At 40.2% G+C, this 27,766-nt stretch overlaps 3 protein-coding genes across 21 annotated transcripts in view; 1 reads left to right on the top strand and 2 right to left on the bottom strand.

Annotated features, from left to right (window-relative positions):
- Positions 1-1,531: 1,531 nt before the first annotated feature.
- On the bottom strand, positions 1,532-6,720 carry LOC117936463. 4 transcript variants are annotated; one of them, XM_034859495.1, is made up of 5 exons: positions 6,240-6,718; positions 4,408-4,645; positions 4,203-4,311; positions 3,340-3,397; positions 1,532-1,785 (listed from the first exon to the last, which is right to left on the bottom strand). In XM_034859495.1, the coding sequence occupies exons 1-4, from the start codon at positions 6,507-6,509 to the stop codon at positions 3,364-3,366; spliced, it is 651 nt and encodes a 216-aa protein (XP_034715386.1). In that variant the 5' UTR covers positions 6,510-6,718; the 3' UTR covers positions 1,532-1,785; positions 3,340-3,363. The 4 variants fall into 4 exon arrangements, with proteins under 4 accessions (XP_034715386.1, XP_034715383.1, XP_034715387.1 ...); XM_034859496.1 differs by lacking the exon at positions 3,340-3,397 and having other exon boundaries at positions 1,553-1,785; positions 4,408-4,441; positions 4,541-4,645; XM_034859492.1 differs by lacking the exon at positions 3,340-3,397.
- A 1,617-nt stretch (positions 6,721-8,337) lies between these two features.
- Positions 8,338-11,763, bottom strand: srsf2a (serine and arginine rich splicing factor 2a). 6 transcript variants are annotated; one of them, XR_004654961.1, is made up of 4 exons: positions 11,124-11,763; positions 10,310-10,637; positions 9,744-9,956; positions 8,338-9,392 (listed from the first exon to the last, which is right to left on the bottom strand). XR_004654961.1 is itself a non-coding variant. In XM_034859499.1 (3 exons), exons 1-2 carry the CDS (start codon positions 11,483-11,485, stop codon positions 10,334-10,336), a joined length of 666 nt encoding a protein of 221 aa, XP_034715390.1. In that variant the 5' UTR covers positions 11,486-11,763; the 3' UTR covers positions 8,338-9,956; positions 10,310-10,333. The 6 variants fall into 6 exon arrangements, 1 of the variants encoding a protein (XP_034715390.1); XR_004654958.1 differs by having other exon boundaries at positions 8,338-8,815; positions 9,300-9,392; positions 9,655-10,637; positions 11,124-11,762; XR_004654959.1 differs by having other exon boundaries at positions 8,338-8,815; positions 9,300-9,392; positions 9,744-10,637; positions 11,124-11,762.
- Positions 11,764-11,962: 199 nt separating this feature from the next.
- rnf157 (ring finger protein 157) overlaps positions 11,963-27,766 on the top strand; it is a 21,543-nt gene continuing 5,739 nt past the window's right edge. For 3 of the 11 annotated variants that reach the window (XM_034859416.1, XM_034859420.1, XM_034859417.1), the window contains exons 1-17: positions 11,964-12,683; positions 16,022-16,140; positions 18,562-18,650; positions 19,016-19,165; positions 19,727-19,844; positions 19,961-20,027; positions 20,129-20,172; positions 21,042-21,089; positions 21,253-21,324; positions 21,458-21,617; positions 22,693-22,805; positions 22,899-23,131; positions 23,727-23,827; positions 23,974-24,084; positions 25,565-25,782; positions 25,882-25,947; positions 26,033-26,081. In XM_034859416.1, the coding sequence (XP_034715307.1) occupies positions 12,596-12,683; positions 16,022-16,140; positions 18,562-18,650; positions 19,016-19,165; positions 19,727-19,844; positions 19,961-20,027; positions 20,129-20,172; positions 21,042-21,089; positions 21,253-21,324; positions 21,458-21,617; positions 22,693-22,805; positions 22,899-23,131; positions 23,727-23,827; positions 23,974-24,084; positions 25,565-25,782; positions 25,882-25,947; positions 26,033-26,081 (1,846 nt within the window). In that variant the 5' untranslated portion in view covers positions 11,964-12,595. Of the gene's footprint in view, positions 12,684-16,021; positions 16,141-18,561; positions 18,651-19,015; positions 19,166-19,726; positions 19,845-19,960; positions 20,028-20,128; positions 20,173-21,041; positions 21,090-21,252; positions 21,325-21,457; positions 21,618-22,692; positions 22,806-22,898; positions 23,132-23,726; positions 23,828-23,973; positions 24,085-25,564; positions 25,783-25,881; positions 25,948-26,032; positions 26,082-27,766 lie in introns of all 11 variants that reach the window. The other 8 variants (XM_034859421.1, XM_034859414.1, XM_034859415.1 and 5 more) reach the window with 7 other exon arrangements.

The following is a 27,766-nucleotide window of genomic DNA, read 5'->3' as shown; positions in this document are numbered from 1 at the left end:
CCAGGATTGACCTTTTTTCCCTTAAAACGAAGTGATTACAACCTGGGACCTATTGACGAGTGTGACATTTGTTTATTAAACTGTTTAATTTGTGTACTGAAAAACTTAAAACTGTACAACACTTTACAAGAAGAAAGCACAAAGATTAGTTGTGAGACAACTCTATTCTTAATGACACATAATGTACAGTGTTTTGCTATGAATTGGGGAATAAGTAAAGTTTGCAAGAATTTTTTTTAAACAGAAATTGTGAAAACCTAATTATAATTTTGTTTTTTAAATAACCCATTTAATTTAAATAATTTAATATTTATGGCTTAAAATGGAATATTTAGTTTACATAAAGTGTGATGTTTACAGTGGCATGACTTGTTTAGGGCGATCCCATCTCCTTCGTTTCATTTGATCAAAGGATTATTGTCTTTCACATCTTTGGTTCTTCAAATTCCATGCAGGTCACACCAAAGACACACAAACACATGGCTGTGCAAATAACCCACTCACACAAAGTTGACACATTCATTATATTCCTGTCCCATCTGATCAGAACATGCTTACTGTCGGCCTGGGTGGAACATCCTGGTTATAAACATCATCAAAATCCCACTGAGGAAGCTTCTTGAACGAGGCTTTGGAGAGGACAGGCATGGGAGTCTCAACCCCAGCACCAAGTGTAGAGCGGCTCATCTGATCACTTTTTAACTTTGTTTCTGTGGAATCAGCTTTTTTTGCTGTATGTGTAAACACAACAGGGGGCGGAGTCGAGAAAGTAGTCCAGCTGATGTGGAAATATGACAAAGAGCAAAAGATGCACCATACAAGAATTAGCAAGATACACTTTAAAATGACTTATATGGAAAAAAGCATACCTGGAAATGTGCTGATACACATTCCTTTGAAGAAAATGTGAAGGATTTGAAACGTATCAATGAAGAACTATATATTATAATATCTAATAAAAGATAAGTTCCCTTCTTTCCCCTGGAGATCTTTCTAAACTAAATGCAACTTACCTGATGCTGCTTGATGATTGGCCCCATGATAAAAGAAAAAGTACCATGCAAACTGAGATCACAAGCAGCAAAGAGAAACACCAGAGGGGAAGATATGCAAAATCAACTTTACAGTATTTGTACCCAGAGTTCAAATAAAAAAAATTATACACTAGCCAAATGGCTAATGAATGTTCAAATTTTACCAGCAATAGTTTTTCTGGCTGGTGAGTGAATCAAATCTACCAGCCACTTGCATATTTTACCAGTATTTTGCCAGTAGAAGGGTGCTAATTTTGGACCCCGTGTGCACCGGTTACAGAATATTGTGTTTAAAAAAGTAATGCAAAAAATTATTAACTTTTTGTTTATTTGATGATAACGTAAAACTAATAGAACAAAAATGACTTTGACCCTTTTATGTACTTATGGGTAGCTATAAAATGCTTTCTTTATGTACGGACAGGTGGATGCTACAGAAATATAACAACATAATAAAACAAAGTACGTCGTATGAAAACACAAATGATAGTGGTTGCTGAGTGGACTGCACAGCTTGAGTGGAATACTGCGAACAAGTTTATTGAAATATTTGGTGTACTGGAGTAGTCCTTTAGCGTTCACGGGTTAAAAGAGCGCCTTTAAAAGGGAGGATCCTAAAAAACACAAAGAGGCGTCTCAGATGGAGTAGAGTCTGAGCTGTTCCTCCATTTCTCCCTCGGACACCTCCCCAAACGTCTCCTGGTTGTCTTTCAGCAGCTGGAAGATGGCCGCCAGCTGCTCACGTTGCACCCTTAGAAGACAAATATATCAAAGAAATATTGAATGTTAAAAGAACCCCAAAATCCTGCAGACTGTTATCTTTAGTACAAACTGATGAAAAATACTCATCAGGTAAACTTCGTAATAATAAACCGCACCTCTACCTTAAATATATGTAAATAAAGCTGGGAAAAAAACACACAAATTAGAGCTCCTCCCTGCGTCCATTAGGGTAAATGAGCTCCTGGAATTGAAAACTATTCCAATTATAAACAAGACAGGTATGTTTAAAAATGTCAAAAGATAAATTAAGAAGGTACATATCCAATATACAAGAATGAACCAAATAAATAAATATATTACAATTTAAAGGAATAGTTTCCCATTTTGGGAAACAGGCTTCATCCCTTTCTGACAGAGAGAATGATCCCACTCTCCTGTCTGTACGGTACCTTAAGCTACTACCAGCAGCCATTTAGCCACTTAGCTTTGCAGAAAGACTGGAAATAGCTTGTTCAACAGTTACAAAATATTTCCAGTTTTCCAGCACCTCCAAAACTCACTAAATAACACACCAAGAACACTGGTATCATTTAACTCTGAAGAAATACTGGTAAAACTGGAATTCTTTTCTTGCAAAAAACAAACAAACACACACTATGTCAATTTTTCTGCTTTTTGACAAAGACATTTTACGTCGGCGACTTCTCCACAAACAGTAGCCTCCCCCCCCCTTTTTGTCTTTAATTTTCTTTGTATGGTTTACATTTTTGCATCACATACATCTTAGTTTTATAGAACTAATATATTTTACTTACTCTATTTATCTATTCGCTATTCTATATTTATTTCTGTTTTTGTGCTACTGCAACAACTGAATAGCCATTTTGGGGATCATTAAGTGCTTATCTGACCTATCTAAACCTTAAGATAATCTACAAGACCCTCATTAACCTGATTTGAGTGAAAAGTCCTTTTCAATTTAAAAACTTTCATTTTTAATTATTGGCCCATTCCAAGCCACATTAAATACAAGGGAAACAGGTCCTCTATCAGTGCTGCTATTGTAATACTCTGAAATGAACATTCCCCCAGTTGTCTGTCCTCCTAAAATCCTATATTACAAGACATATTTCTCATATTAAAGCACAAATGTCCAATTTTACCCTCAACCTCTCTATTCCAGTGTGACTGGATAGTTTTGGAAGCGACATGTGCTGACGTGTCAGCACATGTCCCAGTGTTGCGTTACACTGAGTCCTCCTTGTGGCAGAACAGAGGAGAGTCCTGAGAGGATTAACTAACACTCCTCTGTCAGAGGTGACAACTGGACACACAATCAACACCTGCTGTGACACCTGAGAATTACACGTGGAATAATGTGGAATAATTGGGAATTGGGAGGTGGGTAAGTGGGATGTGTCAGCCGCTTCATGGCCACTTGAGGAAAAAGAGCTGATGAGGCCAAAAATCATTGAAAACTAAGAATGCAAATTAGCCAGAAAAAAACGGCATTATAGTTTTCACACAATGGCCAGAAAGTGACTCCCCTGTGATAAACGGGTGAGAATAACTCATACTTTACCACATATTTGCTCCTTTTTCAGGCTTACAGACAGTTAAAGTCTGTGTTGGAGTGTATCCTGCAATGATAAGAGCAGGGAATGCAGATACATTATGTCTGTTTGTGCTCCTCTGTTTGCTATTTTTTTCCCCAGGAGCCACCAAACGCGTCGTGTGGTTTCTTTAAATCTTTAAGTCTCATGTCATTCATCCTTCCGCTAATGCCTGGCAGAGACTCAATCTCGCCTTACTTAGTCTAGCCTAAAAAGGGGGGCTGATAAAGCACCTAAATGTGGAGTGAACCACCAACAACACACAAACACGTGAAGACAACGTAGGGGAGATTAGAGGGCTGAAGAAATCGAGTCAATACTAGACTGAGGGAAGCACTGCTAAGTGGAAACAAGGGAACTTAATGTAAATGTTTAACGAAAACATTATCTATTAGGTTTTCAGTAAAACTTTGGAAAATATCTTTTTCCTCTGCATTTTTGTTCTGTTTATGAGTATTTTGGGAAAACAGAGTAAAGGTGTCCAATTCTGTTAATTTACTCATTGATTTGTGACAGATTTGGGCACGTTTTCACAAGGCAACCTTTTAATGACTTTATTAACGGTTAATAAATTGTTTACTAAGGCTTTTTAGATCAGTTATAAGCTATTAATAAGAACAACTTTTGGGTTGCCAGGTTGTCTTTAGTTTTTTAATTCATCAGGACGACCTCTTAGCTATTAGAAGGGTCAAGGGATTTCTCCAAATTAATTGTTCTTATTGACAGCTTACAAACACTTTTGACAATAAAAGTTGAATCTAATCTGACGAATTCAAATTTATGAAGAGTGCCTTGTGAGAAAACGATACCCATATTTGTAGTTTTCACTGACCTCTGCTCCTCCTCCAGCTCCTCTGCCGACATCATCATTTGCAAGTGGTGGGATCGTGCCTTTCCAGGGACGTACTTCAAGGAATCGTTTGCATTTAATTCCTCTTTATCTGATGAAACAGAATAAACTTTGATAAGAAATCTACACTGAACCTTTATTTAGAAAAAAACTAAACAAAAGTGGTTTGTATTTCAAAAGGACTCACCGTTGATCCCTGGGCTCTCTGTGGCTCCTTCACTCTGGGGGTATGAGAAAGCACACTTTAGGAGCTCCTTATCAGAGAGCCCAATGAATGACCTACGGCTCGCCCCCGACGACGCTCTGGAGGACGAGTCTACCTCTAAGCTCATATGCCTACATCCAGGACTGGGGACGCACAGGCTGGATGTGGAGGAGTGCTCAACTGGTGTTGCCAGTTCTTCAGTGTGAGGATGTGCCTCTTCCTGTCAGAGAATTAAGGGATCAGGTGAGGGGCATCAAATGAGAATTTTCCCTGTAAAACTTAAGCAATTAATATATTTATTTAAGTCTGAAATATGTGTACGTCCTTGTAGGCCGGCCCATATTCAAAACGGCTATACAGATATTTAACGCCAAACAAATCCCTCCTCATGTTACCTGTGTTCCTCCCCTCTCCTGGATGCTGATTTGGCTTACAATTGGCGCAGGTGTCAGGTTATTGTTTCATTCTTTGCTCCCTTGGGTGCGGATTTGACATCTCTCTCCCTGTCCTGCTTTGACCTCTCTACATCCAGATATCCTCAACAGGCATTTTAGAGGCTAAAAACAGAGCAGGAAGGTTCCTGACAAATACCTGAGAGGTGTTGGAGTAAAGTCATGTTGCTTCTCTCCATTTATTGATACCAATATAGGCTAAAAGACACAACAAAGGGCAGTTACGGACAGTTCATGTTGTTGTAGTCCTCCTACTTGTTTCCCTCTCTGCCCCCAGTGCTTGTTATTTTTGTGCACAGCAACACACAGGTGGGTGGGATGTCGTCTACAGAGGTGGAAATCAACCACATTGAGCCAAATGAATATTGTGCTGTGTACTGGGTTTTTCCATTTTACGCTACTTTATACTTCTACTCCACCAAATTTTACAGGGATATGTTGTAATTTGCAGCCTAGTTTACTACACTGATTTGACCTAAACATGGCTGCAGCTAACTAGCTACTATTATCGTTATTGAAAAGTCTGATTATTATCTTAATTAACTGACTAATCTTTGTATTAGAAATACAAAATTATAGCAAATCCTAGTGACATCTTCAAATGTCTTCTTTCTTATGATCAATACTCCAAACCAGATGATTAATAAACAGTAAGAAATAAAATGTAAAACAAAATACTTAAAATACAAAAACTACTTTAAATATTATCAAAATTCTAGCTAGATTAATTTCCTGTCCATGGACTTATCAATTAATCAACTAAAATCAGAGGCTTCACACACTCAAAACACATGATTATAAAGTAGAATGCATAAACTACTGCAGTCTATAAAACGAGCGTAGCTTCATCTGGACCTGGTACAATGTTACATTACATTAACTCTGCGTACATGTTAATTCATTAGTGTACACCAATAATGTAATAAAGCAATAGCCTACAGCACAATTATTACTATTTTTACTTGTAATTAAACATTGCAATGTGGCATTGCTACTTTGACTTAAGGATCTGCTTAAAGACAATTTTGAGGTAAAGGCTACTTCTCTTGAGTAGTTTAGTGTGCATATTCAGGTTTTCCATTAAATATCTTTCATAGTTTCCAGTCACTTTCTTTTGCTTGTAATACTTGATTACATCACACTGCAGCCAATTCAATTTATAGGCGAATGGAGCTTTTGTTTAGTTTATTTTTCATTATTGCTACTTGTACAAAAGGATTTGAGTGCTTCCCCCACCTCTGACTGAACTTGTAAACTGCATCTGACTGGGAGGAAAACAGATTAATAGAGAATGACAATAAAATGCTAGACAAAACAAACAAGCAGAGCTTTCCCGTGACAGGCCAATTACAGACTACTTACTGAAAGCACAGATTTCACCACATCCCAGTGGTCATGCGTGCTCCCGCTGATCTCGCACCAGTCGTCCTCCTCCTCCTCCTCCTTCTTCTTCTTGTCCGGTAAATAGCCATTCTGCTTCGGTTGATCTAATCCCCCGGCTGCGCCTTCTCCTCTGTTTCCGAAATAACTTGCCAAGTCGACTGTAGGCGACGAGCCGTTAAATAGCGACGTTGCGACGACAATCGCGAGAAGAGTGAAGATAACAGCTGATAATACAAAAGTTAGATCCATATTTGTGGAGCTCTGTGGATGATGCGTTTAGGCCTGTATAGTGACTGTCTTTATCCCGCTCTCTGTTCACCTGAGGCGGCTGCATTCACTCACAATTGGCCATCCCCGTAGCTTGTAATAAGCCTCACCAAACATCAACGTTAACCAGCAGCCGAACGGGATATGGTCGCCTACAAGCTCCTCTACGACCGGGACGTCACATCCTCCGGTCCCGCCCCCCGCCTCCCGGCGTTTATATCCCCACACCGCCGGGCGAATCAGGTGGGCTGGCACTGCACGTTGCAAGGTGTTCAGCTCTCTACTTTCGCCGTTAATCCCTTCCGAGGTGAGTGCACCGCACAGAACGGGAGATTGTAATGGTTTGTGACAGTCCCCGTGTACTGGGTGCAGGTTATTTAAGTCAAGCAGGGTTTACACAGTCGGTGTAGGAGTGCGGTGTTCTCACCGAGGACGCACCTTCCAATCAGTGTGCACCAGGACACGCACCGGGAGCCAGAAAGCTGTCTACAGCTTTATCCAATTATGTCAAGAGTAATATAGTTAACATTAATATCACATTTGCACATTCTTTGGTCAACATGTTACACACCAGTTGTTTCAAAAACTGAACAGCTCTCTTCTTTTTAAAAGCAATTTTTTTTACAGGCTAATTTTTTTTTCTTGTAGCCTACTTTTCTATGATTCTTGACTGTTGTAGTAGCCTACTTATGATTCTTTTTTTTTAATTATTGCTATGCAACAAATATTAATACTAACTGTATACCTTGAAAATACTGATTCAATCACATTTATTTTTAATCCAAAAAACATGGCAAAGTACATATATATATATTTTTTTTAGCCTGACCATGTCTTCTTTTCACCTCTAACAACATGGGATCATACCGTTGCGTGTATACACGCCAACTTTCTTAAAGGTCCCATGACATGATGCTCTTTGGATGCTTTTATACAGACTTTAGTGGTCCCCTAATACCATATCTGAAGTCTCTTTCCCAAAATTCAGCCTTGGTGCAGAATTACAGCCACTAGAGCCAGTCCCACAATGAGCTTTCCTTAGTATGTACCATTTTTGAGTCCACTTTGCTCGTTTGAAAGCAGTGATGTTGCGCTCTCATGAGTGGGCTAAGTTGTCTAGGCGGGCAGAGAAAGGGGCAGTACCCTTTCCCCTTATGAAGCAACAAGATTCCAGATCAGCCCATCCGAGCTTTCCTTTTCTCAGAGGCAGAGGAGGATACTGAGGGCTCGGTTTACACCTAACACCATTTTTAGTCACTGGGGGACCACAGGCAGGCTGGGGGAACTCCTATTAATGTTAAAAAACTTCATAAAGTAAAATTTTCATGCCATGGGATCTTGAAGCCAAGCTATCAGTGTGTTTGCGCTGTATACAGCGGGCGTAATACTCGCCACTTGGCATGTTATCTTGCAGTCTTGCCCCAACAAGCTCCACTGATGATTACTTTTGAATGCAGCACTTCCATCTGCAGAGGAAGATATGTGGTGACTGAAAGCTCCAGGACTACGTTTTGATTGCACCATGATTTTTCCACAAAAGTTTTACTTTGTAAGCAATTTCTAAATCCAAAATATAAAAAAACTTTCAGACTTAAAGCTATAAACGTTTACCAAACAGCCACAAGGGGCTGTAATGTGACAATACATGCTATAATGTAACAATGGCGCATTGAGAAAAATACGTCAGTATTACTGCACATTTCTTTTATACATCACGTAAAAGCATTGTTGGAGGGAGTCCGAGAACAATTTCACTGTCACCAATTGTTGTGCATATAATCCAAAAAAAAAGAAAAAAAATATTTGAAACTTGACTTGAACAACAAAAGATGTTTATTAACATTCATCTAAAGCAAATACAAGACATTTGAGAGGTTCACAGATGAATGAAATACAAAAAAAAATAAAATCATTTATTAGGCAGCCTGGACTGCCCTTTAAACCCTTCACTACGAGTCACACTGGACCCAATTTCAAAAAAGCAAGCTAAACCAGTTTTCAAAAGTCGATAAACCACAGAGGGGGGGACAAAGAAGAGTGAGAATACAGAGAAAAAGAAAGGAGGGAAAAATCTGTACAGCACATGGAGGGTAGGAGAGGTCACAAGACAGGAGAGGATGGATGATCTGCCACACCTGTGAGCTTACAAACCAGCAAACGGCAGCGGAGGGTCGAGCCCCGGAACAGCGCCGGGCACTCAGCACCGCAACACGCCACACCATGTCACCACCGCACTGCACCGCATCTTAACAGCTAACCAGCATTATTCAACTGCTACACAACTGCGCCTAGTGCACAAAAGATACACAAGAAAAAGGGTTAGAGTCATAGGAAAGCAACTTTAACCAGACAGAAAATAGAGATTTGACAGAAAAGAAAATGTATGCTGCTGGATTAGCAAATTACAAATGAAGTGGCATAGCGATAATGTTTTTTTCTTTATGTCACTAAACAGTAAACCATCTGTCAAAAGAAAAAAGAGTGGTATAACATAGCTTTCAAGGCTTTGAACATCCAACATGACACCCTGCAAATAAAACTCACATCCATCTAGAAAGTGTTAAACAAGGGATTTTATTAAAATAAATCTATGGTAATTTAAAAAAAAAATACACGTGTAATCAAAATACAAAAAACCCAATTTAATTGAGAAAAAAAAAACTTAAATTCTTTTCAAAAAGCTTAACTTTACAAACAATGATTACATCAATGTCCCAGAATTTGTTTAAACTTAAGTCAAATTTAAAACATTTTAGACCAAATTCCAATAACCTTTCAGTCTGCATTCAGTGGTAATAGTGGAGTCCACTTGCTCAATGTGAGACTCTTCCTGATGTCCTCAGCAAAGGCTCAATCACGTGAGATCTGGAAGGAAAGACAGAACAGAATTAAGAAGAGCAAACCAAAATGACGTAACTCCTGCAACTGACCTGGATATTTAAATACAGTACTGGTCTGATCTTCTTTCCCCTGAAACTAACATTTATCAAACTGCATTTTTTCTTGGTATCCATTTTCATGTATTGTACCTAACATTTCTAGTAATCATCACATTTCACCCCCCCCACTCACCCCAAAAACTAGCTCCATCACGACTCTTACACTCGGGCGAATGTGAAAAACAAACCTCGGTTCCCTTTGTGAGAGGCGGAGGAAACCACAGGTACAGGTGGGAACAGTGCTCAGTGCATCTGCCTTTGACTCCCGTGAACGTACCTCACCACACCACCTCATACACCAACTGACAGCCCGAACCACCGCCATGACGACCTGCTCCATAGCAACCACCGTTGCCTTGGTGACCTGCTTCATAGCAACTGCCATCGCTCTCAGCAACAGGCAGGTCACATGGGCGGGTCACACACTAACTGCTCTCACACTGCCACACCCCCATCTCCTCCTCCTCTCTTTGCAAACAGGACTCAGCAGCTTGGAGGAAAGAATTCCACATTTAGGTGAACGTTTTGAGTGAAGAACCTTCCCATACATTCCCATTTTAAAATATATTTTAGGTCACATTAACCCAAATCTCATGTCTGTGTGTGCTTTGGATTTGCTGAACGTACACGCAAAGTAAAGGACACACAGAACTGGGACCGTTGACTACATCGGTCCCAATCTTATTTTAATTAAAACATTCAGGATTCTGCAGACTTTGTTGCTTGTGTGCAAATGACTGTTACATAGCACCAAGCCTGCAGAATAATAACCCAAGTGATGACAGCTAGCCATCTCAGATATATTTGAAGCAAATAATATAATCAACCCTTTCTCATGAATACCGTCATGTTGTGTCCATGTCTGGATTAAGTCATTGCCTCGTTGTCCTCTGGAGATTTAGGCCTACTCTTGGATTTGGAGCGGGACCTGGATTTGGAACCTCTGTTGGAAGCCGGGGTTCGACTCCTTGACTTGGAGGACCGAGACCGGGAGGGAGACTTGGTCTTGCTCCGTCTGGGGGTCCTGGACTTGGATTTAGACTTGGACCTGGACCTTGAGTCAGAGTGAGATCTGGAGCGGCTGTAGTGGTGGTGGCTCCTGGATCGGGAACGGCTTCTGCTCCTGGAGCGGCTGCGACTACGTCTGCGGCGACGAGGGCTTCCTGAACGGCTGTGGTAACAGAGAGAAGCACTTTAACCGCCAGAGCAAACCAAAAAAACAGAGACTGACAGATGTAATCTTAAAGTATCTTAATGGATAACCAACTTTAACTGCTCAGACAGAGGTAGCTGCAATATAAAGCAAAAACAATAACTCTAGAAACTTGATCATTCTTAGTGATTAAACAAAACAATACGTAGGTTAACGTTACTAGATAAAGAAAATAATCCTTATTTGCTGATATAACCTACTGTATTATATTAGAACATAAGCATAATGCAATTCAGAATAACTACATAATAATAACTCCCATTGCGATCCCAAATGTTGATACAATTTAATAAAGGTTTAGGTTACAAAATAATGAATAAAAAAACAAGCAGGACTATTTAAAATTAAGCTAAGTTAGTTTCTCCCCTCCCGTGCTGGTTCACTATTGCAAAACAACGTAAACAAGTTCTACAGCTCCTACAACCTAATCACACCAGCATTTACCTCCTGCTTCTGCGTCCGCCGTACCCGCCACCGTATCGGCGTGGCGGAGCACCTCTCCTGCTGTACATGGAGTCCGGAGGTCGTCCGTAGCGGGCCATCTGCACGCGAAGCTCCCGCCCGTCAAGCAGCGCTCCGTCCATTGCGTCCATGGCGTCCTCGGCGTCGCGCTTGTCGAGAAACCGCACAAAGGCGAACCCGCGGCTCTCTTTGGTGTACCTGTCTCGGGGGATATACACATCTCCCACACGGCCGTACTTCTCAAAAACTCGGCGCAGAGTCTCCGGCGAAGTTCGGTAAGTCAGGTTGTCCACTTTCAGGGAGGTCATACCCTCAACGTCTGGCGGCGCCCTTCCGTAGCTCATTTTTTTTGTCTCCTAGCAGGACAGCTGGACTGTTAGGTCGAAATTAGTCAGGCCCTACTGTTAAGTAAACTGTTACTGTTAGTGTATAAATCTTCAATTTGCGAATATGGTTCAAATTCTGGCTGGTGTTTTTAATTGTTTAGCACTAGTCGTCATCCTTGCCGCGCTGCTTTCACGTGAAATGGCGGCATCTAAGCTTCCTTTTCCTCTTTCTTTGCGCCTGTGTTGGCCTCCTCCAATTGGCTACTCGACTGTTGATCTTCCGCCACATAAACCGTTACACGCTGCCCTCTATCGACAGGGAGTCGCTTAACGGCCACATTGCACAGCCCCCCCCCCCCACGTTTTGGTTCATTGAAAAGATCATACTAACTATATACTTGGTATGAGTTAACTGTTTTATAGGTTGGTTAGTTGATCAACGCCAGGCATTGTTGCTGTGATTCCTGGGTTGTTGTTGTGTAGCCTCCCCATACATGTCCGTTGGGTAATGTAGTTTTTGCTTGGTGTGTATGCAACAGACTCGTCCTTTCTCTGCACTGCAGTCAGCGCGACTCGCACATTTGGCGTAGGACGGTCACGTTACAAAGTGGGTCGGCACTAGCTGCTGCTGGAGAGTAGACTGGGAGGACTGCGCAAAAACCACGGCCCGGATTTGTGCCTGCCTTACGTCATGGGGAGCCTCAGACCTCTTTGACAGGATCCAACAACGAGAAGCACCGGGGATGTGTAGTCAACTTCCAGCGGGCCGGGGGACGTCGACGAGCACACGGCTGATTTGTGCGTGTTGATTCGTCGTTAAAGTGAAACCAGACACGGATATTTCGCTTTGATTGTGTGATTGCGGCACACCACGCGACCGCCTCTCTGATATTAAAGGGACTACAACGGCTTTTTTCCACCAAAAAACGAGCTGTTTTACCGGGTAGGGATAAGCACCCGGAGAACTAATCCGCAGAACGGTCACATTCACAGCAGGGTTTGGACCAGACAAAAATGGACAGGACAGCACGAACTGGATTAAATGATAGGGAATAAAGGAGACACCGCGAACAAAGGGAACCTGAAGTGTTATGCTCGTTAATCCGTGTGTTTTTTATTTGACTGGAAATGGGAGCTTTAACAAGCAGACAGAACATAGGCGTGGAAGAAGTGGACATACCGTCCAGTTCGGTGTACCGTTATCCACCGAAATCCGGTAAGTCACAGAACAACAGGTCCAACTGGGGACGGGTAGCTGTTACAGTATTTTGTGCTTCAAACACATCCATCACCATCAAAATCCTCAACATCTTACCTTTTAGCTGGAGGACATTTGGGCCTTAAACCTGGAGTACCTGTGGAGAGAGAGGGGGGGGGGGGGGGACCAATATCTAGGCTACTTCTTTCCAACCTTATTTTCCCCTTAACATGTTTAAATTGTATCTTGTCTGTACTTCATGTGTATCTAATAGGCTACATGTTATCTAATGTATTTATTTCTCTGCAGCATTGTTTAGTTGTCCATGGAGTGATATTGACAGAAACCCAGGGGCATCTTCTTATTTACCCGTCCTTCGTGAATACCCCTTACAAGTTAACCTCATATTTTCATTTTTTTGCAGTGTCAGATACATAACTGGAACTGGCTCTAATCTCGATGCCTCCGGGCTTCTACCAACTAGCTAGACTTGTGTTGATGGCATCATACCGTCCTCAGTCTGTCTGTAAAATGAATAAGTAATGATGGATCCCAAGAGGATAAAAATGAAAAGACCAACATCACCATTAGCAGTAGACTCTCATCCATGGAAGTTATGTTCAGTGAGAATGAGGTTTTTTAGTTGAAAAAAGGATTCTAGGCCTAACCAAGGTTTTTTCTTTTTCCGTTATCCTTTCATTTGTAGATTTTATTTTCAATATAAAATTGTAAAATAGTGAAATATGTCATTCATAATTTACCAGAGCCGAGGTTGACGTCTTCAAAGTCCTTTTAAAATAGTCCAAAAGCCAAATGCATTAGATTTATAATGATTTAAACAGAGAATACAGCAGAACATCTTTATTTTAGAAGATACAATTAGACGTTTGGCATTTGTGTTTTTAAAATTATTGATTTATCTTTCTGTTATTTTCTTAGTTCAAATGGTAAATTGTGTAAAATGTCCACCATAATTTTCCAGGACCCGTGCGACATTTTTGAATCGTTTTTAGAAGCAGAAAGATATAAAAGCCAGCAAAAATGACTTGATTGTCTTAAATTAAATTAAGAAAAAAATTCATTTAAATTGACTAATTGTTTCAGCTCCAATTAAAACACATTTAGTACCCATGAGATTCGTATGCTGTTTAATTATTCTTTGATCAGAAATTTTCTGACTAAAATCATATTTTTTTCAGAATTTATGTATTATTAAGGCAAAGTTCTTGAACCCCTGTTTGCTTTTAAGGGCAAATATTATATAGCATGTTCAGGATTATATTTGCATTTTGTGTTCGTACTAGAACACGTTTACATGCTTTAATGTTAAAAAAAACACTTTTATTATTCTCATACTGCCCATGGCTGCTGCACCTGTATTCAGCCTCTGTAGGAGACGCTGTGTATGAGCCTCCCGAAAAACCCCAGTCTGCTCTGTTGGCCAGCACGCTTCCTGGAACATCCCAATATGTTTCACTCTGTTTTACCAGAGCCCGTCAACGGAGAGCCTGTTTACCCCCTATTAAGCCCCATTGTACCACATTTGGTTGCAGTTCCACCAGAGTTTAACTGGGGTCTGATTGCGGGCATGTGCAAACTGAATGGGAGTCTATGGAGCTAGACGACAAAATTAGTCTCTTTTGCCTGATTGTCTTTGAGAAATCTCAGATTTGATTGTAGTTTTTGAAGTTCAACATGGATTATAGGCCGGAAGTTGAATGAACGAGTCTTATGTCCTTTTGATTTCTTACAGGTTGAGTTGTCGTTGCCCATAACAAGCTAGCATTCTGTTAATGAATGCTGATTGGTCAGTGAAGGACTGATTAAGATCAGAGATCCCGCTTGATGGCATCCAAAAACTGTTGAAACTGGAGATTTCAGAATAGTTCAAAATCTAAACATTTTAGCTCATGTTTTGGCCATGTTTAACTTAAAAATCCAACATTATAGATATGACAAAAACACAGAAAAGCATAATATGTGACCTTTAAGACAACATCAACACTGATGCTTTTGAGAGGTTTTCTTTAGTTGTTCAAATCTTTCAAGGTTTATATTGATAAACAATTTTGGGTATTGGCACCTGTATCAAAAAAATGTCAAACTATACCAAACCTTACTCCTCTTAAAACCCCTTAACCGGCCCACAAATTGTGGGCCTTTGGACCTTAAGCTGACATCTGTCTTCTGAATCTGTATTGTTATTGTTTCTCCATATGACATTTTCGGATTACAGCACTGTGTTCAGCTTCCCATCAAGGTTTAGCAGTAATCCAATGTTACTGTATTAAAATTGAATTGTGAAGAAATCGTTATTGCTTTTCAATTCTATCGTAAACAAAGACATAAAGTAAATTTAAAATCTTTCACATAATGAAACCTGGAAGCAAATCGGGAGAAATAAGTAGAGTTCTACCCAACTTGCCTCTCCCACCTGCTACCAGCTGGTGATGAGAGGGAGGTAATGAGAGGGAGACAATTGTCAGTGTGGCTTTTTTTAGTTTATGGTTTGTTGTGTTCATGGATTTTTTTTCTAGTGTGAATGGTTTTAATGTCAGAGCATCCAAAGCCTGCCTCCTCTTCTGCATTAAGAAGTGTGAAAGATGCTAGAAGTCCTCCAAGGAGATGCACAACTTGCCTGTCCAGCATGTATTTAAAGACACTCCACCACCGCTATTACAGTCTTATGATATTAGCTCACCCTGTGATTAAAATGCAGAACGTCTATTTAGTTTTGTTGTCATCAACCCAAAGTCTCAGTAAACAGGTGGACAGCTGCAGTACACCCAAAAACAGCACAGCTTCATTCAAAATGCCCTAGCTTATTTTCAGGGCATTGTTTGTCTCCTTTCCCTTGTACTAACTTGATGATAAAGCTTGAGTAGTTTGAGTTTACCTGGCTGAGTCTGTGGATAGCGCTGCTAGTTATATGTTCAAATATTTAAGGGAAATGTTAGTGTTTATGCCAGTGAAGTGTCAGGTGGGCAGAATTTTAACTGGCAAAAGAATGATCGCAAAACAAAATCTGTATTTTTGTCTGTTACAGGGTCCTAAAATAGTTATTTTCCTCATATTGATAAGTCTTTAAAGCTAAAGATACTAATGTAACAGTTTCTTGCAATGCATACATTTTTAAATCCTCCAAAAAATATTATTAACTTGATTTAAACAATCTAAAAATAAGATCATTTGACCTAATGTCAAAATAAAAAACTGTATGCACAGAATTCTTCTCCACTATCACAGCCACGCTGTGCTCACCACTTTTTGTCTCTTTGTCATTAACATGTTTTTTTCCAGAGGATTTTTGATGTATTTTGAGTTAAGTGTGTTTCAAAGTGAGCCTCTCTGTGCAGGGAGTTACTTCGCCAGCCATTTCATCATGGGTGGAGAGAAGTTTGACTCCACCCATCCGGAGGGTTACCTGTTTGGGGAGAACACAGACCTTAACTTCCTTGGGACTAGACCTGTGGCGGTAGGTGTTCTCACACAATAACAGCTGTCATAAATGTTAAAAACTCAAAGTATGACTCATGACATATCTTCTTACTCTGTGGATGGAATTGTCAAGGAGTTATAGATGATATTTGCTGGGCATTTTAAAGACAACTTCACACGCGTTAGACTGAAAGTTGATATTGAAAGTTTTTGTCAATTGTTCTTTCAAGAATGAGCTTTTAAGTCTCATAATTTAATTTATGTGAAGATTACAAAATAATTGCTATAAAGCGGGGGAAAATAAAGAAAATATCTTGGCCTGCAACTGAGTATTTTGATTATTGAATGCCAGAAAATATTTAAAAAACATCAGACAGCCCAGCGTGATGTCTTTGAAATTGCTTGTTGTATTAAACCAACAGTCCACAACCGGACATATTGAATTTGTAATTATAAAAGCAGACAAAAAGCAGCAAATCCTCACATTTGAGAAGAACAAACTGCTCATTTTTGGCTTGACAGATGACTTGGTTGTCAAAATAATTTTGTTAATCAACTAACTGATTAATCAAGTAAAAGCTGTAGCCGTCTCTTCGTCAACAAACAGCAGCTGATACATTTCAGCAGGCGTGAATCCGGCAATGGAAATTAATAAGCGTCTCATCCTGTCAAACTAATTTGAAGTGAAATGATAGTCTGCCCGGCTCCCCTTGTACAGAATTGTTGATAAGCTGCGGTTGCTCCGGTGGGTTCGTTCAACCTAACTAATGAGAGCTGCAGATCAACAAGGGCTCAAGTCCGGAGAGGAAAGAGAATTTGTCACAGACTGAAAGGCTTGCTGATATGGAGAGACCGCTCCATCGCTGTGTGTGCTAATCTCAGTCTCACTGCTGTTTCTGTCTAGACTGGGGCTAAAATTAGGAGTGCAGTTTTTCTCACAATTATGTGGGTGTTTAAAATCCTCCTGTGTGCACAGGATGCATCTGCTGTTTTTTTTCTTCTCTTTTCTTGTATGCGTGTCCGAAGCTTTACCAATATTACCTAATTTTTGATCGGTTTCTAAGCAGTTTGTGCTGTGGAATCATAAAACTAACTGCAGTTGTGTTCTCAGACTGCACCACTCTCCAAATATAACAATGGGTGGGGCTATATTTAGGTGTTTTCAGTAACTTCTGCATGCGGCATATAGATTTAAAAAATTGATTTTTAGCCATGCTAGAGACAATGATTGTCCATCAGTCCACCAATTCAGTCTGGACTGAAATATGTCAACAACTTTTGGATGGATTGCTGTGGAAGTTTGTACAGACATTCATGGTCGCCAGAGGACGAACACTACAGAATTTGGAGATCCTTTGACTTTTCTTACGCAAAATGAAAGGTAAAAATGAGAGGTGAAATGTTTTGGCAAATTTTGGATGGATTGCCATGGAGGTTAATAAAGACATTCATTGTAATAACTTTGGTGATTGCTTTCCTGTATTTGAAAAAGGAAAACCAGTCTAAGCTTTTAATTTTATTCTGAGTGTGTGAGGAAATACAGACTTTTCCTCGGATGTTTGATTATTTTTAATGTGTTACAAGACCCACAGTGTTGCCTGTGAGTTTCCCAATGAATGGTTCTTTTCAGCATCTGTTACTCCCTGTGTTTGTTTGTGTAGTTTACAGGCGTGACTCCCGCTGAGTCCAGATGTGTACTAGTACTGAATTTGTTGCCATTTTCTCTCTCACTCACACACGCAAACACACACACACATACATACACACACACACACACACACACACACACGGACAGATGAGTGCTTGTAATGTGTTTCTCTGCATGTTTCTCCTCCAGTGATCCTCAAACCACTTCAGCTCTCCTTTTACACTTAGTCAGCAACTTCAGGCTTCAGGCACACAACAAAGGAGACTCACAGATTGGGTCAAATTAAAAGATTATATGTGGATTTTTTACTGCAGGGGTTTCAGTGTGTCTTTATTGCTAAAGATTGGGTTGGTCATGAGAGAAAATAATGAAAAAATGAAGTATTTCACATCCATCTGTGAATTAATGCTATCAAAAGTCTCCTGATAGAGTCAAATTCACCCATCTGGTCCTTAAAAATAAAGACAGGAACTGTTGGACCACGGACTGATTTACACTCCTGTGGTCCCTGTGTGTGCAGAAATGTGCTCAAAAGCTGTCTGAATTGTCAGCCTTGTCCCTGGAAAGACTCCATTTGAGCAGATTTTTTGCTCAGGCTCAGCACTTGTCAGCACAGATCTTGCTGGTGCTGACCAACTGAAACACTTATGTTAAGGTTAAACCAGGAGCAGCCGCGGCCATTGTGTAACCCTGAATTCCCTGTGGTAAAGAGAGGAATGTTGGGGTGGTTTGAGGGAAGATGAATGCTACTACTCTTCAGTCTCATAACATGTATTTTACTTCTATAATTTGTTTTCTTTTTGTTTTCAGTTCCCGTATGCAGCCCCTCCACCTCAGGAACCAGTAAAGACTTTACGAAGCCTTATAAACATCCGTAAGGACACACTGCGGCTCGTACGGTACGCACCTCTAGCCACCCATATACATAACCCCTCAGTACACCACGTGGCTATTTTTAGCTGGCCACAACAGCTAATTTAAGAGATATAGAGATATGTCATATTATGCTTGTTTTTTCTTGTAATTCAAATTTACTTTCTCGGCTTACTTGGGAAAAAAAACACAGTATAACAATATGACATCCAATAAAAAAATTCAAGGCAAACACAAAAGTACAAAATGTCTCTTAATACAGCACAGACAATTACATACACAAAGAAATAATGCTACAACAAACAAACAAAAATGTGAAAAGTGATTCAAGTGTGCATGTTAATTACTGACTTCAAACAACCGTCCTTATCTCCTCTTCTCTCACCCGCAGGTGCAGTGAGGACCTGAAACTGCCGGGTGACGAGGCGGCGGGGAAGAACAGGGCCTGCTACAACGTAGAGTTCACCTTCGACGCTGACACACAGGTGGCCATAACCATCTACTACCAGGCCATAGAGGAGTTTCACAACGGAGTGCCAGTGTAAGTGGAAACACGTTTCCTGCTGAACAAATAACACTGGATGCATGTAAAGAAAGATGAGCAGAAATCCAATAACCAATCACTTTGGTCAATATCTAGCCTAGATCTTTGATATTACTGATCACGATGTATCTAGTTTCACTCAGAATTTGCCTTGTGTGTTTTCAAATTGTTGCTTTATTAATGCACCTGCTGATTTATTGCTAAACACTAAACTGTCTGTAATCAAGAGTCTGCAATCACGCGAGACAAGCACAGATTACTTCCACTCAAAAAGTTCGAAAATGTTAAATATTTATTTTGGCATCGTTTGAATTATTTAGTGCTCTCAAACGATTAACATATTTTATTGGGATTAATCGCATTGATGTCATAGTTAACTCACAATTAATCGCAATTAATCAGACATTTTTATCTATTCTATATGTCCTTTGATTTCTTTTTGTCCCATATGCTTGCTTTGTGCAAATGTTGTTGTTTTTTTCAATTAAAAACAACATTGGTATATAGCTGTAGTGTTCAATTTTGCATGTGCATTGACTATCTACGTGTTCCTGGCAGCTACCTACCCCAGGACAGCTCTCTGCAGTCTGAGACGGTGCACTTCAAGAGGGGAGTGTGCCAGCAGTTCTGTCTGCCCTCACACACCGTAAACCTCAGCGAGTGGGCTGACGAGGAGGTAAGCAGCTTGTGTCTGTCGGCTGAACACGGAAACACATGTCTGTACAAGGCTCTGCTGTGAAGCCTGATTTATACACAGGGGCAGATAGAAATCTATTTTGTTTCTCTCCACAGCTGGTGTTTGATATGGACAAAGAGGTTTTCCCCATGGTGGTGCAGGCCGTTGTAGATGAGGGGGACGGTGAGTTGCTGTGTGCTTACTATGCTGATGTTCGGATGTCAAAGTACTGTAGAGCTGCAGAAGTCTAAGCAAAGACTTGTCTACTGTTTTATTCTTTGCAGAACATTTGGGCCACTCTCACATACTGCTGGCTACATTTGAAAAGGTAGGAAAGACACTCTTTGTCAGAGAAATTGTGGCAGGCTGGGGCACAAAATGTTTGCAGGAATTTGCTGTGCTACAGACAGTGCCAGGACTCTCAGATAGAGCCAAAACAATGTATCGCCACTACACTTTTCACTAGCTATTTTGATATTGATTAATAGTTTACTTTGCCAGCTAAAATGCCAAACATTTGCAGCTTCTACTATAAGGGTCCTTTTTTCTATTCCCTTTTCATGACTGTAAATATCTCATCTTTGGGTTTTGTATAACTGATGTTAGTGTAAAGACAAATACTGCTCACTGTGGTAATTAAACGATTCCTAACTTGTAAATCTTCATTACCGAATGCTCTCTTGAGTTCAAAACATTACATTTAGTTTAGTTCTGCACATTGGAACCATTTAAACGATACTGATTTAGCTATTAGCTGTAAGGTTCAAAATGTACCCCTGGATGTACACAACACTATCACTAGATCACTTTAAACTGAAGACAACTTTTAAACGTTATGATTCTCAGGCAAACTCTGGAGCCATGAGCAGATTTATGGACTCTGTTCTAGGCTAACCTGATACTAGATTAATAATTAAAAATGTTGGTGTAGTCAAACATCTCTATTTTGAGGTGCTTATTAACAAGGCCTCCAATCTCTCATTTCTTTGAGGATGCTGCAGCAGAGGCAAAACTTCTCTCTGACTTCAAACCCAAAAATGTAGAAACATCAGATGTCCTCTACGCAGTATTACAGTTCAGTCGAGTGTTGTTCAAACATAAACAATGCAAAAGAACAAAAAAATAAATAAAGGCTTCCTGGACGAGTTTTTGAATGAATTTGACAAAGTAATAATCAACTGTTGCTTTCTTTGGCAGCACATGGACGGGAGCTACTGTGTGAAACCTCTTAAGCAGAAACAAGTGGTGAATGCACCTGCTTCTCTTTCTTCCTTCCTTCTTTTGTGTAATATTTATTATGTTTTTTTTTAAAGAAAAATATATACTAAAGCTTTATTTCCCTCTTAAAGGTATTGCTTGAACACATGAGACTTGCTGCCTTTATTCTTCACTGTGTTCCTTTTCTCAGGTGGATGGGGTGAGTTATCTACTGCAGGAGATCTATGGGATAGAGAACAAATACAACAGCCAAGAATCAAAGGTAAATATGAGATGACATGAGAGTTTTTTCCTCTCTGACTGCATCAGAAGTGACATGGCAGTGTAGCAGCTCAACTGGATGAATTCAAATATTATTTATATTTCTAATATTCAAATGTTTTTTTGATCTCCAGCTTGCTGACGATGAGATCAGTGACAACAGTGCAGAGTGTGTGGTGTGTTTGTCAGATGTGCGAGACACACTCATCCTGCCGTGCAGACACTTGTGTCTCTGCAACGCCTGCGCAGACACTCTGCGCTACCAGGCCAACTGCTGCCCCATCTGCAGACTGCGTGAGTTCCCCCCAAAATGAGTCTTTTCCAACAGTGAAAAAGCTGCCTCTTAAGTACTCCCCTACTCTATTAACTTTACTCTGTTAATGCTCCGTTTAACATTTATATTTTACTACAACAGAAAAAGTACAACATTTCGAGCACAAATTGATACATCGGAATCACATCAGACTCGGTGGGTGTCCTTAAAAAGGATTATTTAATCTGCAGGCTGTAGGAGATTGTTGCTAAGCAGGAATCACAATTTCTGTGACTTAACACCTGGACACCTGGACTTGAAGAATGATGTACATGTGTTTTCCACACAGAGTGATTTTTAGGCGCTAAACAATCAAATTGTGTTGTTTTTATTTCCTCTATTTAAGGAATCACGTCATTTTTTTCACCGTTACAAATTGTTTTAGTATTTTAGGCATTCCTGTACAGGGGCATAAAATATGTGAAATTCATCTGGGAAACACACAAGAGTGAGAGAGACTGTAGCAGACAGAAACATTAAGTGGGAGAGAGTGTAAAAAGAGAAAGATGCAAATTTAAAGACACATTACAAAATTACTTTAGCAGAGCTCTCTGTTCAGCCCCCCAACACAAGACAAGACAAAAAACAGCAATGCGGCAGTTATTTTTTTGCCTTTTTGCCTCCTGCAATTGGCTCCTGCTTATTGTTTCTGACCTTTTATTGCTTTTAGCAGCTTCAGTCCACAAACCATTCAATCTCTTATTTTCACTTTTTGTTGTTGAGCTGATCAGTCTATTTAATATTTCCTTTGTCTTACGGGATGAATACAAACACTTGCAGCTCCAAAGTGTCCTCTCTTCAACCAGTATTCAGCAGAAAACATTCAACAGCTGAAAACACTTTATTTATTTCTTTCAGCCTGGCAGCATATCTTATTTAATAGCACTTATTTATATTTAGTCTAAGAAAATAGTTTTTACAGATCCCCTGCATTTTAAAATTAACACATTTTGGTAGATTATTTTGGGCCTCAAAAATACTTCTGTGTAGATGTCATTATCATTGCAATTAATAGATATACAAATTATTTAAATACATTAAATTGTCATCTTTTAGCCTTCAGAGCTCTGCTGCAGATCCGAGCCATGAGGAAGAAACTCAGTCCTCTGTCACCTACCAGCTTTAACCCCGTCATCACTTCACAGACTTCTGACTCAGAGGAACATTCGGTGAGACAGAGCAGACACTTAAATTGAGTAAAACTGAGTAAATATAAAATAATCTAATCAGTAAACTCACCAGTGTCCTCTCCTGGTTTGTAGGCATCTGAGCACATCCCTCCAGGCTATGAGGTGGTGTCTCTCCTGGAGGCATTGAACGGCCCCCTCAACTCCTCTGTGGTGAATCCTCCTCCTCTCCACTCGGGTCCCAGCCACGTCTCGGGAACGCTGCCCCCGTACAGCAGTGAGCCTCACCCGGCACTGGCCCGCTCCCTCTCCCCTCCAGACCACTCCAACTCTAGTCAGGGACTCAAACTCAAAAAGAGTGGTTCAAAGTGAGTATTAGTGACAGTTCATGTTGGTTTGTTTTCTGTTTGGAATATCAGATTATTTTAATATCAATTTACTGTCCTTCTGTCTACTAAATCCAGAGTCAAATGTGTCAATGAAGATTAATTTATTTTTACCAAAAAATACCCTGGTCTTTGAAAAGGTACAGATTGGTTCAAACATTTGATGTTTTCTGCTGCAAGACTCCCCAAGTTTACAGTCTATTTCGGAACATTTCCTTGATGAGTATGCATCACATAAAAGTAGAAGAGTGAAAATGTGGAGATGCAACAAAACAGCTCCTGATTATGTGCTATAGCTCACAAAATTATAAAAAAAACTTTGGGATGGACGGATATGTTTCCTTACCCATTGTTAATATTCCTGTTTTTTTGTAATACTGATCTTTCATATTTGATTTTTTTCACATTTAAAACAAAAATCTAAATATACATTACATTCATTGTTTTATTATTTTTTAATCAAACAAATTCCCCTCATTATAACCACATCCTGTTAAGATAATTTGTCTGTGATGTTACAGTACAGGAACATGTACAACTTACTCCTGTTTTATTTTTGTTCATTATGTTATTTTAGGTCACTTTCACAGAATTCCTCTGTGCTTCCTGAGGAGGAGGATGAGAAGTCCTGCAGTGAATCGGAGGCCTGTCGCCACAAACTCGCCGTGGACCAGGAGGTGTGTGTGTGTGTGTGTGTGTGAACCCGAGATTAGGAGAAAATACATTATTGTTTATCTCAGTGTCCTCCGAAGGCTGTGGAAGTGGACACAAATGTTTGCGTGAGCTCCTCTCTTACCGCTGTCCACTGCTCTTGTTGTTTTTACAGTGCCGAGTGACTCCAGACAGCGAGAACCTGACTCTCTCCTCGTCTGGAGCCATTGACCAGTCGTCCTGTACTGGAACGCCGCTCTCCTCCACCATCACTTCCCCTGAAGGTACCCACACGTTTGCCTTTCTATACGTAGCTAATTCTAACCAATTCTTAATCCGACAGCAGTCCCTTGAAGTAGTGAGGACCTGCCAACATGTCCCGGCAATGCGGAAATGTCCTCACAAACATACTTGAAGCCACACAATCAGAACCAAACCTATACAGACAAATGGAAAAATTCAGAACAGCAGTGAAAACATTGGATGTAGTATAGTAAAATCACTTTTATTTCCTAAACACTAAATAGTAATGTTTATTTCTTCATGCTTTATTATGTCTATGCCTCATTTAGACGGGCATCATATATGTGACTCCACTTTTACGTAAAAAGCCTCAACAGTAATCTTACTCGCCCGGACCTAATAACATATCCATATCACTTTCCACATTGCACAACAAGAACAAGTCTGAATTTAATGCCGCCAAATTACCATAAAGGCTGCAGCAGCACACGGTAAAACATGCAAAGAGAAATGAAATTCATCTTGTTTTTCACTCCAACTGACACATGTACAGTGACGTACATGTATCAGTCAGTTGTCATCTCTTATTTATGAAGAACAAACACAAACTCTGTTAATAATGTAAATAATTACTAAACCTTGAAAAACTATGAATGCGCCATTTTAAGTAACTGGGGCAGAAGAGGTTAAAAAAAAACCTCCAGGTGCATAAAATGAATGAATCCTAAGCTTGTATCACCTCAACGTTTTACAAAAAAAACTACCCTTGCAACCTTTGGTCGGCGAGCCTGGCCTCAGCGTGATATCAGGTTTTGTGATGTAACGAATTTCTTCACAGCGCTGCACACATAACCCCCATTCATGAACTGGCTAACAAGGTAGCGATGGAGTTTTTAATACTATCTTCATGGCTGGGCCGGCAAAAAAGAAGCAGAAAGCTAGGAAAGCACTGTCGGAGGAACAGAGGAAGCGGCAGACTGACCGAGCGACGTCTGACGGGTCAGACACAAGTAAACCTAGGAGCTGCCAAATATCTATACTGAAGCTGTAGGTGGGGCTCTGTAAAGAAACCTGCCAGCAAAAAGCAAGAAAACAGCAAAGAAATGGCAAACTGCATAGCACCTCTTTGAATACTGAGTGCTTGTAGATATATTTTGCACTTCAGGCTAGCCTTATGCTAAGAAATGCTAATCAAACAAAAGGCTCTAGCTCCATACTTACGCACAGACATGGGAGCGTTATCGATCTTTTCATCTAATTCCCTAAAAGAAAGTGAATACGGCCATTTCCCAAAATGTAGAACTATTCATTTAATGTGTCAACAAAACATTAAAAATAAAAGATTTCTTCTTGACCGCATAATAATCTTCTGTATATTTGTTCTGCTGTTGGTAATTCTATGAGAGTAGGGATCACTTTTAAATAAATTAAATTGTGAAAATCTCAACCGGCAACCAGAGATAAAAAGTCCTTTGAGACATAGGTGCCCAACCGTGATGTGTGTGTCCGTCTGTCTGTCAGACCCAGTGAGCAGCAGCCTGGTCCAGTCAGTGATGTCCATGGCCTCGTCCCACTCCCAGCACTCCCACATCAGCACTGACACCATGTCCTCCATGTCAGGGTCCTACCTGGCCGGGGCCGAAGGCGAGCCAGGGGAAGACGAGGGTGGAAACGCTGATGGCGAGGAGAACCAGGACGCCCCCATGGAGAGCCGAGGGCCATCGCAGCAGCACGGGGTGAGGAAGCCTAAGGTGAAGGGATGAAGTAGAAATTGGCTGCAAGATCCTAAAATGTATTCTAAACACGTTGTCTCCTCATTGGCTGCATCCCTTTGCATCTTTTCTGTCATTCAGGAGCCAAAGGAACAAAACTACTCAGTGGCTGTAGAGGAGCAGGACTCAGAGGTGAGTTATACACTGTGATTTGTACAAATGTTTTTATCTAAATTTGAAAAAGTTTGACAAATCGTTTTTTTTCTGTTTTCCCCAGGGAAACGATGTCACTGAGGAGGACTGCTCCTCCCCATCTATTGGGAAAGGTAACTATGGAGACCCTCCCTCAACTGTCACCCCTGACCTCTCACCTCCTTTTGCATTGTGTTGCTCTCAGGCCGTGTTAAAACAAAAAACTCACATTTCATACAAACTATACATAATGCACTGAGTGGTCAATCTAATTTATTGTTGCTGTCAGTAAATCTTTTTTGAATCAAGCCTGAGGATGGCAACCCTTTTAACTCAAAGGGAGCCTTTGTCAGATTTTTTTCTCTAGATAGGTCAGTCTTTTCAAAATGCATGTAATGTTGGCTGAAACCACCACAACATGCGGTGTCTGAATTGGAGTGAATGGCTTCTCATACAGTAGGTGTGCACCAGGACCTTGGTCTAAGATTTAAGTTTTACATATTAGGACAATGTCCATTAATAAACATTTCTGTAAATGCGCCGTTTGGCTAATTTGAAACTGAAGTCCTAGTTACATAGCACGCATGGCTTTATGACATGAAGGTTTAGCTCATTAAATTCACTTAATTAAAAATGTAAATGACTAAACTCAATACCATTAATACCATACCCATTGCCACTAGTTGTCCCATTGTAGTTCTTCTGTTGTCACAAAAGTGGACTGGATTTGGCAAAAAGTGGCTCCTCAAATCTGATTAATTGTTTTCTGCAACAACTGGCAGCTGTTTTTGGTGAAAAAGCTCTAAAAACCCACTGTACACTAGCTGCTCAGCAGCAAAAGGCAGACTGACACAGTTGGAGACAAGCTGGTGAACAAAGTGGAGTATTTAGTTGCTAAAGAGAGAGATAGTTCCTTCAGGAATTAGTTGGGACTAAAAACAGAGCAAAATGAGAGTGAACATTAGACTAATATTCACCAGAACCAAGACTCCAAATGAGTGATCGTTTACATCTGTAACTGCTGGATATGTAAATAAGCTACTGTTTGCAAAAAGCGGTATCTACTTAAAAGCTGATGATACATTGTATTCCCAACTTGTTTCCGCTGACCCCAAAATTAGGTTATTGCATGTTTATCAGAAAAAGTGAGTAAAATGACTTTTCTTTCGTTGCTCAGCACAGCTCTGTCACAGGTACCTTTTATTAAACAACTTGACGTGTTAAACATAAAAAAGAGACAAAACAAAAGTCAGTATCCGCTTTGGAGGCATTTGCTGACCATTACCCGATTTCTGAATGTAGGCTAGTGTTATTAAGCCAGCCAATACCACACTTAAGGTAAATTTATTAATAAAAGAGACCAAACTGAAATCCACCGTGCATTCTTAAGAGGATCCATCCCTGAATTATTATGCAGCTGACAGATCAGACAGTGAAAGGTCTATTTTACAATCGGTGTTTCCTTGTTGCTAAAGCTAATGACTGGTAATCAAGCTATTAGAAACCAATAACGACTGATTCCTATCGATCGGAGCATCCTTTCAACCGGAAATGAGCACATACAAACGTCCTGTATTGTTAAGATGAGTTTCTGCTGCACACCAGGCTACTAGCTTGCATTTGCATGATTTGCACTTCTATAGAAATGTTAGGGTGTACGTATGTGTGTGTATGCTTGTAGGTTTACTATGTGTATGAGGTATGTATCATTTGTGTATTTCATGTGTTTGTGCTCAAAAGATTATCTGCGCACCGTTTGCTTTTTTTTTTTAGCTGCTGGGGTGTGTGTGTGTGTGTGTGTGTGTGTGTGTGTGTGTGT

Source organism: Etheostoma cragini, chromosome 21 (assembly GCF_013103735.1).
Source record: "Etheostoma cragini isolate CJK2018 chromosome 21, CSU_Ecrag_1.0, whole genome shotgun sequence".
NCBI lineage: Eukaryota > Metazoa > Chordata > Actinopteri > Perciformes > Percidae > Etheostoma > Etheostoma cragini.
Note: the sequence above shows the minus strand (reverse complement) of the source record. Positions and strands in the feature narration are given on the sequence as shown.

Excerpts from the sequence above, each read along its gene's own strand:
- LOC117936463 (XM_034859492.1), bottom strand. The coding sequence starts at position 6,509 with ATGGATCTAACTTTTGTATTATCAGCTGTTATCTTCACTCTTCTCGCG. Across the intron at positions 4,312-4,407 it reads AGAGAGCCCAGGGATCAACG|ATAAAGAGGAATTAAATGCA; the intron begins GTGAGTCCTTTT and ends CTGTTTCATCAG. Across the intron at positions 1,786-4,202 it reads GAGCTGGAGGAGGAGCAGAG|GGTGCAACGTGAGCAGCTGG; the intron begins GTCAGTGAAAAC and ends TTGTCTTCTAAG.
- srsf2a (XM_034859499.1), bottom strand. The coding sequence starts at position 11,485 with ATGAGCTACGGAAGGGCGCCGCCAGACGTTGAGGGTATGACCTCCCTG. Across the intron at positions 10,638-11,123 it reads GGCGGACGCAGAAGCAGGAG|CCGTTCAGGAAGCCCTCGTC; the intron begins GTAAATGCTGGT and ends CTGTTACCACAG.